The sequence below is a fragment of the Hemicordylus capensis genome, chromosome 5 (genome assembly GCF_027244095.1).
Source record: "Hemicordylus capensis ecotype Gifberg chromosome 5, rHemCap1.1.pri, whole genome shotgun sequence".
NCBI lineage: Eukaryota > Metazoa > Chordata > Lepidosauria > Squamata > Cordylidae > Hemicordylus > Hemicordylus capensis.
In genome coordinates, this window is record NC_069661.1 from 117,552,442 (window position 1) to 117,572,492 (window position 20,051).

The 20,051-nt window shown below is 43.7% G+C and overlaps 2 protein-coding genes across 2 annotated transcripts in view; one reads left to right on the top strand and one right to left on the bottom strand.

Annotated features, from left to right (window-relative positions):
* On the bottom strand, positions 1 to 14,649 carry CLRN2 (clarin 2). The gene is made up of 4 exons (XM_053257104.1): positions 13,911 to 14,649; positions 7,134 to 7,800; positions 2,168 to 2,347; positions 1 to 1,148 (listed from the first exon to the last, which is right to left on the bottom strand). Exons 2-4 carry the CDS (start codon positions 7,384 to 7,386, stop codon positions 883 to 885), a joined length of 699 nt encoding a protein of 232 aa, XP_053113079.1. The 5' UTR covers positions 7,387 to 7,800; positions 13,911 to 14,649; the 3' UTR covers positions 1 to 882.
* The window catches only part of QDPR (quinoid dihydropteridine reductase), a 20,323-nt gene continuing 11,760 nt past the window's right edge, over positions 11,489 to 20,051 (top strand). The window contains exons 1-4 of the mRNA XM_053256200.1: positions 11,489 to 11,621; positions 15,508 to 15,782; positions 16,585 to 16,677; positions 18,113 to 18,209. Coding sequence (XP_053112175.1) covers positions 11,489 to 11,621; positions 15,508 to 15,782; positions 16,585 to 16,677; positions 18,113 to 18,209 — 598 coding nt within the window. The remainder of the gene's footprint in view (positions 11,622 to 15,507; positions 15,783 to 16,584; positions 16,678 to 18,112; positions 18,210 to 20,051) is intronic.

Genomic DNA, 20,051 nt, shown 5'->3' on the forward strand with positions numbered 1-20,051 from the left:
TGTTTTCCTTCTGAGGCAAACATGAGGTCCTAATCCAGGTGGAAAATGCTTAAAGGCCCCTCCCCCCCACTACAGCCTGATTTGGATTGTCCATCCCTACCCACCATTTGAATAAGGAAATGACAAATATACAGCTGCATAGCAAGTACTTAAAAAGAACATCCAAGTTCAAGGTTTAGCCTTCAGAAAAAGCTGATGGTACACTCCACAGGACTGTTTTATTTTAGAATGGGAGATCTCATACTTGAATGCTTCCCCATGACAAAAGCTGCTTGCATGTGGAAGGCTAGCTTGACAGGGAGATGGGTTCCAGCTTATAAGTCCTTTTTCCGACATCCTAACCTTGCACATACAGGTTTTTATGTGAAGGAGTATTCAAAAAATCCCATTGCCTACCTGCATTCTGAGATGGTACCATCTCATCAAGGCCATACCATGTGCATTTCTGAATGTTTTGAATCTGCTTGAATTAAATGAGTGCAAGTATACATCAACAATTGTGCATCATTATGCCTGAGGCTAACTTCCTCCCAAGATTGGCTGTAGGATTTTGGGATTCCTTCCAGCAAGAGGAAGGGGAAGGGTCTTCTCACTTTGTGCTAGGCTCCAGGAAAGTTTGGCACAGCATTAGGAAGACTTGCGCTGCTTCCAACCTTCCCAGGAGTTCAATTGAAATGGTGGTGGTGTTGGCTTTGTGAGCCCTCCATGGGCTCTTGGGCCCCAGCATTGACTCAACCAGCCAACCAGTGGTGCTGTCCATAATTTCTCCATAAACCCTCTATAAACCCTTGTCAGTGTTTTGTTCACATCTTTAAAATAGTGCAGATAAACAGTTCATGCAAGTCTCAAACTGGCCAGGTAGCAAACCCGGTGTTTAAGTGTCTAGTACATGATGTCTTCTGCGGTAACATTCACTTCTTCTGTCTTAGTCTTCCGTGTAGGGAAGTGAATCATGCTGATGGCAACTAATAACAAATTCACACCATGAATCGTTGCACTTGCTACGCAAAGCCAAAAAGAGTATTCATACTGTTCTCCCAAGACTACAAACTGGAAGACATTTTCCCGGAAATTGGCAATCCTTTCTGTAAGATTATGCCACTTAACAGCAGCCATAAAGCTAGTCGTTGCCAGTACTGCAAAGCTACCTGCAAGAGAATTTAAAACAAACAAAAAATAAAAAATGTGAATGCAAAATAGTTTACTCTGCTCCCCATTTTTAAATTGATTATTGTCTTGCTTTGTATTGAGTGGCCACCACTCATCCTGGCTTCCTTTAACGTACCAAGGGGGAACTCAGACATTTCCCCTGAAGCAAAATACAAAATGTATGTGGAATAGAAGTGCAAATTCAAAATGCATGTGGAACTCACACATTTTGTCACATGGGAGATATGCAAGTTCTCTCTTTGCACGTTTCATGGAAGCATGAACTATGGAATCAATATCCACTTTTCATTACTTCTCTGAATATTTAAAGTGTTGCACTGAGTAAAGCTAAGTTTGCACCTGTATATCTAGCCCTCAAGAATTGCCACATCCATATGTTGACTTAAGCCCATCCTATACAAACTGCAGCTTCTGTGGCAAAACTGTTCTAGGAGTGGTCAGGCTGCATGTGGGAGAATAAGATGGATTGGATGCTTCCCCCAAAACAAAAATTCCTATTCATAGACAGTATGTCAAAGAAAAGACTAGGTTAGAACTCTACTTCTTGACAACTAGTTTTCTATGAGCAGGAGGGTGTTTGTTGAGGGAACATTCAAATATGCAATCCTCCAACTGCCATTTGAGAGTGGGCCTGAAAAGTCTGAAATGTATTACTTTTCCAAGCAGTTAATTCCATTGACAGGCATTCAGATCTGATGATTGTGAAGTTCTGAAATGGGTTCCCAATACACACAGTATTACATAACATGACACACAGAACCTACAAACATCTACAACAGATGGAAACTGAGTATCATAGTTGGATCTTAAACATGTTTACTCCTGAGTAAATATCATTGGTCCCATGGTTAGGAGGGCATCTTTAACTTTGTTTGTATGTACATATTCACATGCTAGAGGCAGTTTAGAGAAAAACATAGTATCTGCCTATCATTTGTTGACTACTTTTGGTAATGTAGTTGTTAGCAGAAGGTTTTGTGCTTTTTTAAATGTTTACCTGCAATTAAGTTCCACAGGGCTATTCCTGCTGGACCTTTAATAGCCCGATAGGGAACTTTAATTATGTTTAAGATGCAAAATCCCAAACTGACCAGGGCAAAAGAAAATGCCACACAAAGGAAGAGGATAATCACCACATGCAGAGCCGTGTTCAGCTTTTTCACCAGATGAGGAAATACTGACAAGCAAAAAGAAACAACATTGAGTTATCCGTTGCATAAATGTGTTAGGTTACAAGGATGCTATGAGGAGTTTCCATTCAGATTCATTGCAGTTACCTCTTTAGATGTTGTTCCATCTGTTCAGATGATATTATAAAAGCATTAAATGTATCTTCTTCTGCATGATCCCCACTGCATGTTAAGGTCATCTGAGGAGGTCCGTCTCCAGTTACCACCTGTATGTCTGGTGGCAACTCAGAGGTGGGCCTTCTCTGTAGTTGCTCCTGAGCTGTGGAATGCACTCCCTGAAGAAATCCATAATCTGAATGGATTATTGGCCTTCAGGAGAGCCCTCAAAACTGTTTGGCTGGGCCTCCCAGGGTTTTTTAATTGTTCTAAATGTTTTTAATCTGCTGTAACCTGGTTTTCCAGGGTTTTTAAACTGTTTAATGTTTTAACTCTTAATTGTTTTATGGTGTTTTATAATCTCTGTTTTTAACTGTTAATTGATTTTAATTGTTTTGTTTTAATGTAAACTGCCCTGCGCCATTTTTTGGAAGGGCAGTACAGAAATCAAATAAATAAATAAACAAATAATAATTATAATACGATGGGTGTACTTTTTGTTTATCACAGCAGTAATTTTGTTCTTGTACTCTGATGGAATATCAACGTTGGCCATGAACAAGGGAGGAATCTCTTAGTCCCCAACTCATCATGCATTATTTAGGAGTTTGAGTTGTGTATGTATGTCGAGCCTTCTACAGAAATCAGCCATCCTACATTCACTGAATGAGTGAGTGTGTGAGTATTGTGTGCATGTGTTTGGGCGGGGGTGGGTAGATGGGTGGGTAGGAACAGTAGCTTTCTGGCTAGCCACACCCCCTGCACCAACATATCCACCAAGCTATACCCCGCCACCACACCCCACCCCACTCATGCAGCTGTATACACTGTGCTTGTCTGCAAAAGGCTGCAGTAAATGCAGGGAGGAAATTGGCTGCAGTAAATGCAGGGAGGAAGGAGCCGGTGGTCGTGTGGGCGGCCGATCCAGCCACCCAGGACTTCCTGCCTGCTTCGTCCCGCTCTCCCCACAACCCTCCTAGAGGCGAGTCTAACTGATGGTGAGACTCGCCTCATTCAGTGAATGCAGGAGGGTTAATGTCTGAGGAGGGTTCTGCCATGATTTCAGGACTCTGCTTAGACTCTCTTTTTTATTCTGCTGGTAAAAATAGTAATTAAATTCTGCACTAGAGTAATACAAATTCCGTACTAAGCTGAACTCTGTGCTCAATATAAATTAGGCAAACAAAGCATATTTGCACATTTCCTCTCATTTTACACAATTTATTCTGCCATGTTTACCATTTTGCACAATTTGTTCTGATCTTGACAAAGAGAAATGAAGCTATGCAGAGCACTGAACCCTTACTCACTGAAAATCTTATACAGGCATCGTCTGGCTTTCAGATTTCATTGGGTATTGCCATCATATTTTCATCACCATGAGGGCTAGAATCTTTTTTTTTTAAATTAAGCTTAGATTTTCAGAAAACTGGGTTCTGCACCTAATACCATATTCTGATTTATCGGTAGCATACATACAGCCCTGTCTGATTTTATGTGGAATGATTAATGTCGACTCTTTGATTATTATGTACATTTGCAAGATGAGTCTGATGAAATTTGAGATCACCAGTCAGTCACCTATCTCACATGGTTTTTGTGAGTTTAAACGTATGGGAAAATGATGACAGGTATGCTCCTTGAAGGAAGAGTGGGAATATAAATGGAACAAATTATATTAAGGTCCACAAAGGGCAGTTCTTTTCCATGTAGAGGCCCAGTTCACAATCTTCTTCTTATGCTGGTAATCCTCTACCTATGGCAGACAGGGTGTGTGACTGTCTTCTTCACCATGCTCATCATTCAGTATGTGAAACAGGCAATCCCTGCAGATGCCTATATGCATGTTAGTCACAGAACATGATCTTCCCATTTAGAGGTAGAACAATATTTTGGTCTTCCATACTGACTACTTGCCACACAGGTTACAGTGTGTGTGTGTGTGTGTGTGTGTGTGTGTGTGCGTGTGCATGCACTGTAGAAAGAAAGATTGCCAGCCTGACAAGTATGTGAATCAGGCCTCCAAAACAGAAGGGAATTTCCTTCCTTCTGATGGAGATAGCAAAGTGTCTAATTGTATTACTGGTCTTCAAATGGAAGAAAACCACCCTTCAAGAATCTTAATATTATTTGTTATCCCCATATTGCTCCAAGGAGTTCAAGGTGACATACAAATCCTTACCTTTTTATCCTTACAACCTTGTGAGAAAGGTTTGACAGAGGGGCTAGTCCTACGATCAGGAAAAATTGGGCTCGGAAAGCCTAGCCCGATTTTTCCCAATCATAAGAACCACCGGGCTCGGCGGCAAGCCCGGTAGTTCTTGAGCCGCTAACCCGCTCAAGTAACCCACTCAAATAGCCCACCCCTTAGCCTGGGTTTGCGGAGCGAGTGCTCCGCAAACCCGGGCTATCGGATCGTGAGTAGCCGCGGTGCGGCTCTGCGGCGTGGCTACTCATGAGGATACCCCCAGAGGGGAGGTGAAAAGCCGCCTCCCGGCTCTGGGGGTCTCGCCAGCATGCCCTGCGCGCTTGCGGGGGCCAATTGGCCCCCGCTTCCCCCAGCCCCTGCCAGCTCCGTCACGGAGCTGGCAATCGTGTGGGTGGCCGATCCGGCCGCCCAGGGCTCCCTCCTGCTTGTATGCGAGGAGAGTGGGCCTGCTCTCCCCGCACACAGGAAGAAACCAGGCCTCACTGATCGTGAGACACGGTCCAGTGTCTGTGACTAGCTCAAGGTCACCCAGTGGGCTTTGTGACTGAGTGAGCATTTGAACCCAGGTCTTCACATCCTATTAGGCTTGTCCTTTGGGTGGGGTGACCAGGGTAATCATCCGCAGCCCCACAATCCCCCACTCCCCCCTTTCTGCTGCTCCTCACCCCCCCCCCATTCAGTATCAAACTTGCACAGCACTGAGACCTCCTTGTTCAAGCAATGAGAGAGGTGAGTGAACTTCCCAGCACTGCAAAGGCTGGATACTAAATGAGAAGCATGTGTGAACTCTGATTAGGTATCAAGGCGCACATGTGCCTGCCATTTAGTATCCCGCTCCTTAGTGTTGTGTGAGTTGGATAAGGGGGTGGGGGGAGTGGCAACAGCAGAGAAGGAAGCATGTGGGAGATGAGGAATGCCGCTCTCCCCCAGCCTCCCACCTTTCCAGGGACAGCCCCGGCTCTTAGTTTGGTACTCTAGCCACTACACTGCAACTCTACTATGTTTTCCTCTTTATTTATAATTTTGCTGCAGATAAGGTGAAATAATTCACTTTACCAAGGCAGCTATTATTTCCAAATTATGGTATAATTACTGAATACGTAATAGGTGATCTCAAGGGATGGGTTTAGATTCTGAGGATGTGAAATCCCACCAACTCAGTGTTGCAAAATGGTCAAGTACTCAAAATCTAGTCAAACCGCTTCATATTTTAAATACTTAAACCCTGTTTATGACAGACCAGAGAAACCTAATCAAGACCTGGTGATATGAGCAAAAGATCAACTGCTTCTGCTTTGATGATAATGTAATCCATCTTCAGAGGCATTTACAGGACTGTATCCACAGAAACTAAAGTCAGATGAGATTGTTGGCTTCCAGTTTCAAGTAACAATGAATTAGAATGAGTACAGGCCTTATTCTGTGTCTGTTTCCCCCCAAGCCATTAAGCAATGAAAAATAAAATAAAATTCTTAGGCATCAGAATTCAATCAATATTTTAAGAGCCAGGATCACGTGTTGGACAGTAGTAACAACTCACCCTCCCCACTTTTAGTATAGCTTTGAACAATTTTTAACTTATCTAGACTATCAGCCACCTTGACCTTTTTTCCAGCCCTAACACACTTAGTTCAATTCCAGAGTTATTTAGTGGCAACACTGTTTCTTGTTGCTGTTTCCAGTCCTTTTTTGAATTCTATGATGCTTTATTTATACTTTGGGGGGTAATGTTTTCATATTGATTTTATTTCACACATTACTTTGAGTGCATTTTACAGAAGAGGTTACCAGTAAATATATTAATTACAAACACAAGGTTGGCTCATGCACAGAGTAGGAAACTTAATACTTAGACTAGTCCTAAATAATTAAAGACTGCTTTTGATCTTTTGTTAGTACCATATGCAAGGAAGGGATAGGGAAGCCTCAAGCCTCTTTGGCTATCAGAGAGGTTCTTGTCACCTCTTCCTTCTCCAAGACTCCTGCTTTTCTTTCTGACTTCAGCTCCTTAGCCTTCACCTATTTGCCTTTTCTGTGTCCTTTGGCTTCATCTGTCTTTTCTAGCCATGCCCACTCCCTGCCTCCTTGTGAGAATGCCTCCCTCCCCTACACCTTTGGCCAGCCAATAGTGGGAACCAGCCTCCCCTCCATGGCAGGGATTGCTGTTACCCCATAACTCCCTTCTCTATGTATCTCTTCATTCTAATGTATCTCTTCATTCCTCCATCAACTCTAGGGATCTTGGCAAGATAGGGGTAACCCCCCTGCCTGAGCTTCCACATTTTAGCACAAACATTTGGAAAGCCAAATTCTTCACTCACTTTTTATAATAAAAAAAGGCCAGTTAAAACAAACTCCAAACAGCAACAGTTCAGATCTTATAATGAGCATATCGTTAACAGCTGGAATGCATCTACACAATTGGTTCTTATACAGTGTTCTAGAAAGGAATCCAAAGTGTTACTTACTTCTGAATTTGGAACGCCGCCCACCCAACCCGCACTGACGCATTTTGCCACCTCCAAAGAGTCCATAATAGATTTCTCCCATGAATTTTACTAGCTCTGGATCTGTGGCATTGACCAGCTCAGCACCAGTCTTGCAAAGGATTTTTCCAGTCATCCATTTCTGGGTGCCCATTGCAACAAGGATCAAGATAAAAGATGCAAAGCTTAATAAAGCAATCAAAGCAAACAAAGTCTGTTTAAAGCAGCCGGGCATTCTAGTGGCTTGACAAAATCATCTTTCAAGCCTCACAGCAGTAATTATAGACACTGACTCTTTTCCAGGTGCTTTAAAACCCACTAGCAAGATGCTGTTTCTTTCAAAATACATCCTTTTACATGTCATTGTCTTTTTCAGTCTGCAGATTAAAGCATACAGGCAAAAATCAACTCCAGAAGACAGATTTCCTGCAATAATCCACAATAATAACAAAGAGCTTCATCATGCCTCAGGGCTATGGTGCTTGTTGCTGAAAGAGTAACCTCATATCTCTTACAATACTAACGTTTCATCCAAAGGCTCAAATTCTTTACCTGCTTTAAATATTCAAATGACATCCATTTCTCACATGGAAAATGCTTCTCTGGGAGATCGGTTTGTTCAGTTTCTTAAGAAGTCTCTAATAATTGTCTGGAAGCAAATTTGCATGAATATGTTAGAATTTTTCACTGGGACTCAACTGACTATATAACATCAAACAGCCATCTCCCAGTGTTTTCTAAATGTCATTACTGTCATCTCTCCCAAACTGATGATCTTCTGCTTTCTCAGACTATTAATTGAAATAAATAAATAATAATTCTGGATGCTTGGGCTTGCTGTTAGAGAAATCTTCTGGGCATAAAGGAGGTGTAAATTGGTTGCAGCTTGGACAAACACATGTTAGTTTACTGTAATTCACTACTGCACTAAGCATCCTTTTTGGAAATGCAAAAAGACTTTCTCATAAGGCCTTTGTATATTTTGCCAGCTAAAGATGTTTGCTTAATTGGCATTGTTGGCTGGTGGCTATTAGCATTCCGATATCATTAATGTATTATTATTAAAAATATTTATACACCATTTTTCAACACTCAAAGTGGTTTACATAGCACAAGAAAACAGAAAATGATTCCTTGTCCCGAAATGATTGAAAATCTTTAAACAAAACAAATAGTTCTAAAAACAGAACTAATGGAACGTATTTTCTGCTTCTTTTAACATGGAGCATTCCCAGATGGAGCTTTTAGTTTGCTTCTCCACCAGAATGGAACGTGTGCGTTCGCACATCAGCCAGATTTGTGTCAAAGTCTATGCAAGATATTGGGGAGCACTTCACACATGGTTCAGGTTTTTCATTGCACGTTACAGCCTAGCCCAGTTTTTGTCGGGGGTTAAAAAGTCCACTTTTTGCGTCGGGGTTTTTCAGCAAATTCGAACTCATAGTAAAGCCTTGCAGCAAACCTGCGGTAAAGCCTACTGTATGGGAAAGCTCATGGTGACTCTTACCTAGGACCAGTGGCAGCACCATTAAAAAACTGAAGGGAGGCACAGAAAGGACAAAGTCAGTGCCAGATTTAGGCACAAGCTCAGTAAGCTACAGCTTAGGCCTCACATTATGAGGGGCCTCTGAATAAAAATAAGTTGTTCTAGTAATAACTAATCAGCCTACTTTCCTTTCACTATCTCTACATCTGGACTAAATTTGGTGCAAATCAAGGTACAAAAGTTAGATCTCTTGTGCCTCAAATGTTCATGTTCATGACCATGTTGGATCAGGGTGGATGTCATAATTACAACTGCACCATTGAGGTGTCACTGTGTGTTACTCACTTACAGCTGTCCCAAATTTGGTTCAAATTGGTTAAACAGTCCACAAGTTAGTGCACTTGCACCTCAAATGTTTATGCATCTGCCATCTTGGATTGGGGTGGGTGACATAATCACAAACTACACCACTGGAGCATCCCTATGTGTCCATCCAGCTGTAGACAATTTGGTTCCAATCAGTTAGACTGTCCACAAGTTAGTGCACTTGCTCAAAAGTTTACATGTCAGCTATCTTGAATTGGGGTGGATGACCTCATCACAATCTTTGCTGTTGAGGTGTCCCTATGTGTCCCTACAGCTGTAGCAAATTTGATTCAAATCAGTTAAGTGGTTCACAGATTAGCTCACTTGCACCTCAAATGTTTACATGTCCATCATCTTGAATCAGGGTGGATGACATCATCACAAACTACACCGTTGAGGTGTCCCTGTGTGTCATTCACTACAACTGTACCTAATTTGGTTCAAATCAGTTAGATAGTCCACAAGTTAGCCCACTCGTGCCTCAAACATTCACACATCTGCCATCTTGGATTGGGGTAGATGACATCATCACAAACTATGCCATTGAGGTGTCCCTATGTGTCCCTATAGCTGCAGCAAATTTGATTCGAATCAGTTAAGTGGTTCACAAATTAGCTCACTTGCGCCTCAAAAGTTAATGCATCCACCATCTTGAAACAGTGTGGATTACATCATCACAAACTATGTCACTGAGGTGTCCCTGTGTGTCACTCACTGCAACAATACCCAATTTGGTTCAAATGAGTTAGGCAGTCCACAAATTAACCTGCTTGCACCTCAGATGTTCATGTGGCCACCATTTTGATTTGGAGTGGATGACATCATCACACACCAAGCCATTAAGTGGCCAATGTAACTCTAATTTTCAAAAAGGGATCGGGGGGGGGGGGAATCAGGGAAATTACAGACTGGTCAGCTTAACTTCAGTGCTGGGTAAATTGATGGAAAGCATACTTAAGGACAAAATTGTTAAGCATATAGAAGAAAAGGCCTTGTTGAAGGAGAACCAGCATGGCTTCTTCAAAAGTAAGTCTTGCCTCACTAACCTTTTGGAGTTCTTTGAGAGTGTCAACAGGCATGTGGATAAAGGCGATCCGGTTGACAAAGTATACTTGGACTTCCCAAAAGCTTTTGATAAAGTCCCCCACCAAAGGCTCTTGAGTAAACTAAGCAGTCATGGAATAAGGGGACAGGTTAATGTATGGATTGGTAACTGGTTGAAGAACAGGAAACAGAGAGTAGGAATAAAAGGACAGTTTTTGCAATGGAGGTAGGTAGAAAGTGGGGTCCCCCAGGGATCGGTACTGGGACTAGTGCTCTTTAACTTGTTCATAAAAAATCTAGAAGTTGGGGTGAGCAGCGAAGTGGCCAAATTTGCAGATTACACTAAACTATTTAGGATAGTGAAATCAACAACGGATTGTGAAGAACTCCAAAAAGAACTCTCCAAACTGGAGTAGGGGGTGGGCACCAAATGGCAAATGCAGTTCAATGTAAGCAAGTGTAAAATAGATGCACATTGGGGCAAAAAACATCAACTTCACATACACGCTGATGGGATCTGAGCTGTTGGTGACTGATCAGGAGAGAGATCTTGGAGTTGTGGTGGACAGCTCATTGAAAGTGTCATCTCAGTGCACGGCAGCTGTGAAAAAGGCTAATTCTATGCTAGGAATCATTAGGAAGGGGACTGAAAATAAAAATGCTAATATTATAATGCCCTTATACAAATATATGGTGCAGCCACATCTGGAGTACTGTGTACAGCTTTGGTCACCGTATCTTAAGAAGGATATTGTAGAACTGGAAAATGTGCAGAAGAAGGCAACCAAAATGATTAGGGGGCTGGAGCACCTAGCTTATGAGGCTAGGCTACAGTATTTGGGGCTCTACCTTTGAAAAGGCAACTAAGGGGAGACATGATCGAAGTGTATAAAATTATGCATGGAGTGGAGAGGGTGGACAGAGAGAAAATTTTCTCCCTCTCTTGCAAGACTAGAATCAGGGGTCACCCCATGAAACTGGAGGTCGGAAAATTTAGGACTGACAAGAGGAAGTACTTTTTCACACAACACATAATTAATCTATGGAATTCCTTGCCATGTGATGTGGTGATGGCCACCAGCTTGGATGGCTTTAAAAGGGGCTTAGACAGATTCATGGTGGACAGATCTATCAATGGCTACTAGTTTGGTGGCTGTGGGCCATCTCCAGCCTCAGAGGCATGATGCCTCTCAATACCAGTTGCAGGGGAGCAACAGCAGGAGAGAGGGCATGCACATACCTCTTGCCTGTGGGCTCCCCAGAGGCATCTGGTGGGTCACTGTGTAAAATGCTGGACTAGATGTGCCTGATCCAGCAGGGCTGTTCTTATGATCTTCTATGCAGGACAGTGAGCAAAACCGACTTTGTGGGCAGAGTCTCCACATCGGTAAAATTGGTAGCTCATCCTTTCTTATGCTGCCATTTTCTGGGGCAGTGCCATATGAGAAGATTGGGTTTGGAAAGATTTAGCCTGAACAGCCTGGATTTCAGCAGGTGGGTTTTGCAAAGAGAGCAATTTGTCACAGTGAAAAGCATTTTCTACCCTCCTAGCCATCTCTATAACTTTATCCAAGGTAAGTTTAAACTCCAGTAGCAGTTTTCCATGCAGTTCGGAGCAGTTTGTTTCCCTAACACTCTGATCTCTTATCATTTCATCAGTAAGTTTGGCAAACTCACGGGTTACACTGAAGGCATGCAATGCTGTGATAAACTGATTGACAGATTCACCAGGCAGTTGGGATCTAGAATAGAACTTGTTACATTCAGCAATCACATTCAAAGTAGAGTTGAAACGATCATCTAAGGCTTGAAGAGCAGCTTCATAAGAATTGGCATCCCATTCCAAGTTGGCAGGAAAGGGCAAATGGTTATATATTTTTTGGCTTTCAGGGTCCAGGCAGTAAAGCAATATAGCTTTCTGCTTTGCTGGAGTAAAACCAAGGTTCTGATTAGTAAGGAAGTAATTGCAGAAATAGAATCTCCATTGTTTCCTGGGAAGAGCAGGTTCTCCTTGTTGGAGATGGATTTCCAGTTCATCGACCTTTTGCACCAGCTAACTGAATGACCACTAGGGGGCACTGGGAATAGAGATAGTGAGTAAGGGTCTCCCTAACTGTTCTACCGGCCTCTACTCGATAACCCATGATATGACTCTTCAGGTATTTTCTGTGCTGAGTCAGAATCCCTTCCTTTCCTTTTAGAGAGCAGATGGAAACATCTATCTCACCCTACCTATTCATTATGTAGTTCTATAGATTAGGGTTAGGTCTTTCCTATCCAAAGTGTACTTCACCAATACATGCTTAGTATTTAGTTCTACAAGAATTTCCATGTGTCTTCTATAATTAGCTGCAACAACTAAACTCTGCAATTACTCTTTGAGCCGGGTCTCTCAATCAGTGAGACCCGGTTTTGGAGAATGAGCGGGGAGAGTGGGCTAAGCCTGCACACTCCCTGCCAATGAGCAGGGCGGGAGCCCTGGGCAGCCAGATCGGCCAGCCACATGATTGCCAGCTCTGTGACAGAGCCAGCGGGGACTGGGGGGAGCGGGGGCCAATTGGCCCCCGGAAGCTCCAGCATGCCCTGCATGAGTGTGCAAGGCATGCTGGCGAGACCCTCAAAGCCGGGAGGCAGCTTTCCGCCTCCCCTCCAGGGGTCTCCTCATTGAGTAGCCACGGCACGGAGCCACACTGAGACTACTCACAAACCCCCCCCCCGAGTTTTAGGGGAGGGGTACTTAGGCGGGTTAACCACCTAGGAGCCACCTGGCTTGCCTGCGAGCCCGGTGGCTCCCACGATCAGGCAAAATCAGGCTAGTCTCCCCTAGCCCAATTTTGCCTGATCGTGGGAATAGCCCCTTTAAATGGAGTGGGTAGCTTCTTTAGTGCTCTGCTAATTAACTGAGGGATAAAAATTACAACCCCCAACACTCCTTGGGTGGACAAGAAAAAAAAAAAAGGTGGTGGTGGTGGGGGGGGGGGATGCTGCAGTGGGCATCCAGTGAACAACAGAGTCCAGGATTGTTAGGACGAAAGTACCTTCAGGAGTTGTGCAGGTCAGGAAGCTGGGAGAAACAATCAGCAGTAGCAATGGTAGAAAGCAGTGCTGGAAAGTAGGCTCAGTGAGGCAATGAAATGAGGTTGCAGGAACATCCACAAGCTTTGCAGGCTCACAAGCTTATTGAGTGTGAATTGAACACTTTACAGGTAATTGAAGCTGTCAGCTGAGCCAGAAGTTACCATTCCATGAGGCAGGGTGAGGCATCACCTCGGGCAGCAGATTCTTGGGGCACCAGCAAGGTGGCGGGATGTCCTCATGCAACCTACTTTTAGGTGAGTTTGCCTACTGAAATGGCAGCACTCGAGCTGCCACTGAGCTGAACTGTTCATTTCAAGTTTGACCTTCAAAATCTACCTCTCTGGGTGGCTGATGCTTTGCACCATCTTGCGCTGTTGGCTGAATAATGACAATGAAGGCATTCCAAGCTAGGATATAGATACCACAGACCAGAATCTCCTGATTCTAGGAGTCAGGGAGGCAGAAAAGCCAATCCCACACTACTGTCGTCTCTATAGTTCCAAGGCCTGCTGCACACCTGTGAGGAGATCTACACACAGGTTGCACCTCACCTTAAGGGAAGAGTGAGAGCACTACAGAAAGTAAAGGTACCCTGTTTATTTTGCTTTGCCAGTTCATTACCAGTGAGAAGTGGGTCACACCTTGTCTGATTGAATCTTTTTACTATTTGATCCAATATAATTTGTACATCTGTATTGCTCTGCCCTTTGACCTCTGCTTGTGTAAATAAACAAACTAAAACATTCCTATAGTATGCTCTAGAAACATCAGCTAACCATCATTACCTTTTCACAGTCAACAAAATTCTGTGCAGGATGCTCATCTCTGACACATGATAGCATTTTCATTAATCCATGTCCTCTTCCTCCTCTTTCTCTTTGCTCCTTTTGAAACAGATTATTTCTTCTACTAGTAGACATGAAGCCCGTTACATTAACGGGCGCTAGAAGAGTTGTGTAGAAATGTTTGCAAGAACAGTCTTTCTTCAAGGGCAAGGTGGGACTGGGTGGGCCGAGTCGCGCTGTGTCTCCGGAGCCATGAGCGCGTCTCCACCGGGTTCGGCCTGCCATGTGGGGCTCCACCCTGCTTCTCCCCTTCTGACCCCCACCGGCCTTGGAGTACAAACCATTTCCTCCTCCACCTTCAGGCCTGAACCTCGACCCCAGAACCTGTCTCCTTTGCGGGCTGCAGCTCAGCTTCTGTGTGGCTTTTATGATGGCTCGCAAGAGCAGGTGCTGAGCCCGGCGGCGGGCAGTGGCGAGGCGGTGTCGGAGGCGCTGTGGTGCGGGGCTTTGCCCACCACCTGTCCTCCTCCGCCATTTTCCGTCCCAGCCCTCTGTTCTCCTTCTCGGCTCCCTTCCCACCATTTTCGGGAGCCCCGTCCTCTCCTTCCCTCGTCCTCCTCTTCCTTTGACCCTCCAAAGGGCAGCGGGGCTTCGCCCACCGCCCGTCCTCCTCCGTCCTCCTCCTCAGCTCCCTCCCTGCCATTTTCGGGAGCCCCGTCCTCCTCTTCCCTCGTCCTCCGTTTCAGTTGTTGCCTTCGTTCCAGCTGTTACCAGGCAGCATATTGGAATTCTTGCAGAATCTCATGAGAGTTCCAGCACGCCACGCATGCTCAGAACACCCGCAAGAGACACGGACGCAGGTACCTTAGGGTTTTATTATATAGGATAAATCATCTATAGGCCCCACCACCACCACCACCACTGTTTGGAATACATTATCATAGAAGATCTGGCCTGTTACATCTCTCTTGGTTCAGTTTGTTTTTTAAAAGCTCAAGTCTTTTGTTTTAGTTGGCAAATTCTTAATTACATCTTTTTTGTGTCTGCCTCCATTTATTTAATTTCCCTCACCTTTTAAGGATGTATTTCAGTTAATCAGATGGCAATGCCTTGTTTTGTTTTTATGGGGTTGTTGTTTTTTGGTCAATTTCCCTGTTATTTAGCATACTCTCCAAATCACATACAGCAACATTTAGTATCTGAATTGGCAGTTACGAAAGGAGGCATGATGGAAGCAAAGCAGTGTAGTGGCATTTTGTGTCATGTGCATGCATGCACATGCATGTGGAGCAGAGTCAAGATTGCAATGGGCTCCCATGTAGACATTTAACTTCTGGTGCCCCAAGGGAAGGGGCCACAAATGGAAGAGATATAAACAGGGACAATATGTTACCAGGGCAAGAAAACAGGGACAGTTGTGGCACATGATAATAAATATCACTAAATTTTAATGACTCTCCTGTAGAGTTCTGTGAATCTAGGACATTCTTTCAGAAGCACTTGTTTTATTTTGTAGAGCTCTGATGTTGAATAAGACAGACATTCCCTTTAAAATATTGGCAATCCTTTCTACATGGAAAATCCCCCTTTAAACCAGCAACTGAGGCTGCTTCTGTCAGTCAGCGCCAGCGCAGGAAAGGAAGCCGAAGCGATTGGTCGCTCTTTCTTGCCGTAGCACCTTTCCTTGCGGTCCGGCTAGGAGGCGGAGCAGCCAAGCCAAATCCCTCGCAGATCGCAGAAGGCGAGAGGGGAAGCCTCTCCAATCAGCTAGACATCGCCATGGCTGCGGTGGAGGTGCATCGTGTGCTCGTCTACGGCGGCAGAGGAGCCCTGGGCTCCAAATGTGTGCAGCATTTCCGAGCCAAGAACTGGGTAAACCTTGTTTCTAGCAGGCTTGGGAAGCAATCCTCCGGATGTTACTTCTGCGGCTCTGCTGTGTTTAGGAGGCGTGCAACAACCAGGCTGCTCTGCATTCACTCGTTCCTGTAAAGGGCTTTACTTTTTTCTGCTGCTAACTCTTGTCTAATGGGTGTGTGAGCGAGGCGTACAAAAGCAATTCTGATGCATTTTGTGGGAATCAAGAGGGGAATCAAGTGGCCGCCAGCCTGGTGGACTATAGAAGACCCTGCTGAAATGCTTGTTCTGACAGGGATTCTCTGCCTGGCCTTGGCCAAATCGCTTTCGTACAGTTTCAGCCTCCCCGTTTTTGAGGTTAGACTAAAGATTGTGGATTTTGCAAAAGAAGTAATAACAATACAAGTGAGAACCAGCAAATAATTGCTTGGTGAATTAGGTCGGCAGGGAATGGAAAGGACCTATTCCTTGCCTTCTCTGCCTGCTTTCCTCTCCACTGCCCACCCCACGCAACAAAGAGGGAGAGAAAAGTTATTTTGTCCTTGGCCAGGTTCCATCTTGCATAATCAAACACGATTGCTGGGCTTGGGTCCTACCTGTACAGGGAGGTGTGAACTGTGTGCCAGCGGAATATGCTGCTTACTTGCAACATGTGCAGAGGAAAACTGCAACGGGAAGGAAAGGAAAACTGAGTGACCCTTCTTCTCTCCTGCCTCCATGTTTGAAATGTATTTGAAAAGATCTTTCCCCCTTTTTAATAAAAACCAAAGGTTGCTTTTTAAAATAATGCTAAAAATAAATAAATCTTTTGTTTTATCAGTGGGTGGCCAGCATTGACTTAGCAGAAAATGATGAGGCGAATGCCAATATTGTTGTGGAAGTGAGTGATTCCTTCATTCAACAAGCAGATCAGGTAACCTGCTTTCTTCTTGTCTTAAAAACTCTTTGGTATTGTTTGGAGAAATTAAAATGAAATCAAAGAGATGTTAGGGTAACTTCTGGATTTTTAAACATAGATGAGTTACCTAAAAAACTTCTCATATATGAAAAATTTTCTTCCTCTTGAATAGGGTTTTCAGTATGACAGACAGAAATTCATCTCTATACTGGAATTTACTACATTGGTTGAATTTCTGCCTGTCATGTAGCTGTTAAAGGCACAGTGTCAATGTCGGGGGAAAGGCAGTAATCCTACTCCTGAGATATACCTAGGTCATCTCCGGCTGTTGTCAGGATATACCTGTCATATCTCCAGTCCTGGCTTGTCCATCCCTTCCCATATAGGACTGTCATCATACATCGCTGAACCTGTGCACTTCTTTTAATGTAAAAAGTAGGATCTTCACTCCTTGCTTTGTACGTGAAAGGGGCAGATATGTGAACAAACAAACATGGTTGCCTTTGCTTGGCTCTTGACTCTCAATGAGGCGGTAAACCTGTTTGCGCTGTACCACTTCAGATTTCAGGTTGTGGCTCACAGGACTGCATGCTCCTACATACAAAAAATGCCAACATAATAAAAACAAGGTGCTTGATATTGAAGAAGAATTCTAGCCTAGCTTCTTACTGACACACTAGTTTTCTGTATGCAGGGAGAAATATATGAGCTTTCTGCCATGTGGGAAAGGCAGACTACACGTGAGCACTGTAAGATATTCCCCTTAGGGGATGGGGCCACTCTGGGAAGAGCATCTTCATGCTTGCATGGAGAAGGTTTCAAGTTCACTCCCTGGCTCCCTCCAAGATAGGGCTGGGAGAAACTCCGGCCTTTGGCTGGTAATTCTGGGAGTTGTAGTCAACAACATCTGGGAATCCATGTTAGAGGGAACAGTGGTACCAATGGTCTGACTTGGTATATGGTAGCTTCTTGTGTGAGCCCTTGCCTGGATCTGAAGTGGTACAGTCCTGATACTGTTTGACTACTTGGATAAGAACTAAGTTTAAAGGAGTCAGAGTCTGGATGGGCTGGTTCAGATGGTACTTCAACCAGCCCCCTTCAGTCTCATGGAGGAGGAGTGTGAGAACAATGCAGAACAGCAATACAATCTTTGGGAGACATCTCCCCCACCACCTGGTGCACCATTGCTTAATTGTACAATATTGCCTAATTGTACATCACCGCCTTGTGTGCCTAATTGCCAAATATGAAATAGTATTTGAACCATGCATGGAAGGGAAATTTGGTTGACAACCCCCCCCCCCGCCCGCCTGCCCCTGAGGTGACAGCATACTGGGTGGTTGGAAACGTGCATATCCACGCTTCTACCCAATGCAATTAAAAGAGGCCAATTGGCCCAACTTTTACAATTTTTGCAGTTATTAAGCTCTTCACTTTTGTGTATTTAAAGGTGACGGAAGATGTTGGAAAACTCCTGGGCGAGAAGAAGGTTGACGCTATCCTTTGTGTAGCTGGTGGATGGGCTGGAGGCAGTGCAAAAGCAAAATGTACGTTGAAAACTGATGAATGTGGTTGAAGAAATTCTTTCTTCTTTGTCTTATGAGAGATTTCAGAACAGTCTCTTTCTTTTGGTATGGAAATTAAAATAGCAGCTCTGTTTAACCTATCTGAATTTTTATGGGAGTTGGATAAATTTTACGCCTGTTGGCTGTTCACATCTTGTTAATGGTCATTTATTAAATTATTTTAAGGTATACACTTAAGATCTTTTAAGCAGTACAGGTGGACCAAAGCACATGTGGTCTCAGCAACTGCATTTTTGTGTCTCCATAGTTGGGCTATTGAGACCCAACCTTGGCATACATGGATGAGGAAAAGGTTAAGAACCACATATCCGTGGTTCCTAGGTGGCTGGAAATTACCTCTGAGGTTATTTTGAAGAAAGGAGCCATTTTGTGGTTCATTTGTGCTTAAAACACACATTTCCCCCCCTGAAATTTTATGTGTGAAAAAATCAGCAAAATCCAGTGTTTGGGTGGCATTGCATTTGGCACTTTCTTTCCCTGATTTCCACCATTTAAAAACTGTTTTCAAACATTTTTTGCCCTGCAGGAATCTAATCCCACCCCACCCCCGTCATAGCTTTAATGCCCCGGTATCCATGGTTTTATTACCTGTGGAAATCGACAGAAATTGAATCTCAGTGGATAACGGGGTCTACGTGTAGTGGCCAACTGGCAGTCTGTAGGCCCAAAGCCAGTGTTTTTCCTGACCATCAACCCTACTGTTTTTTAAATTAGGCATGATAAAACACTGGCCTACAATTTCACTTATAAGCAAAAGAAAAATGTTTTAAAATGGTAAGGTATATAGACATTCCACACTGCAGTGCTTTGGGTCTTGCATGTAACATGTATATCATGTGTAAATGTGCATATTGGTGCGTAGTGTTATGCTTGAGCCCATGAACTCTGTAACTCGGAAACCTTTAAGTGGCACCAACATTATCATGTAGCCTGACCAGTTGGTGGGCTGGGGGCATTCAGTTTGTGTGACAAAATGCTGAAACACTATCTGGTGTGGCCTTCCAAGTTACAGAAGTTGGCCTGACCGGAAGCTTTAAAATGCAAGAATGTGAATGCAAAAAGTACATGTATTTACAAACACATGTGCCATACCCTTGTCAGAGACCCATGCTTGATGAGTGGCAAATCTATGCATTTGTTACTGTTATTTCCCCAACCACCTGATCTGCCCCTTAAGATAACTGAGATTGTAAATGGGGCCTGAGCAATACCAGTAAATGCAATACAGTTGTTTCTCCTTGTAATTATGGAGAATGGTGTACAAGAGCCCAAGATCTGTAATAGGCTTAGAGTTCTCCCCAGAATGCAAGTCAGGCACAGTTAGGATTTTAAAAATGACTACTGGGAAATACCACCTGAGATTTGTAATGCATTGGGTGAAATGTTTATTTGTTTATCGTATGTATATACTGCCATCTCTCTCTCTATATATATATATCTAGGCAGTGTACATAATCCAAGTTACAATAGAAAAATAAAATAAAATAAAACAGATTCACAGAATAAAAACAATTCACAGAGTAAAACAATTAAACAGCTTAAAATTCGTTTTAATAAAAAGCCTGAGAAGTGTCTTAAGGGTCTTTTTAAACGCAATCACCTCCTGAATGTTGACTTCCTCTGTGTAGTAACATCCACAGGATCATTCAGGAGAGTTTTTGAGTACCTAAACCAGCTGCAGCTTATTGGGCTACTTTATGTGGGGAATTTTAAAGCAACTGAATCATTCCCCAATCTGTTAGCTTCCCCAACATTACTTGGGTGGTGATTCTCAGCAGAATAGAGTTTTGAAGCCTTTGTGTT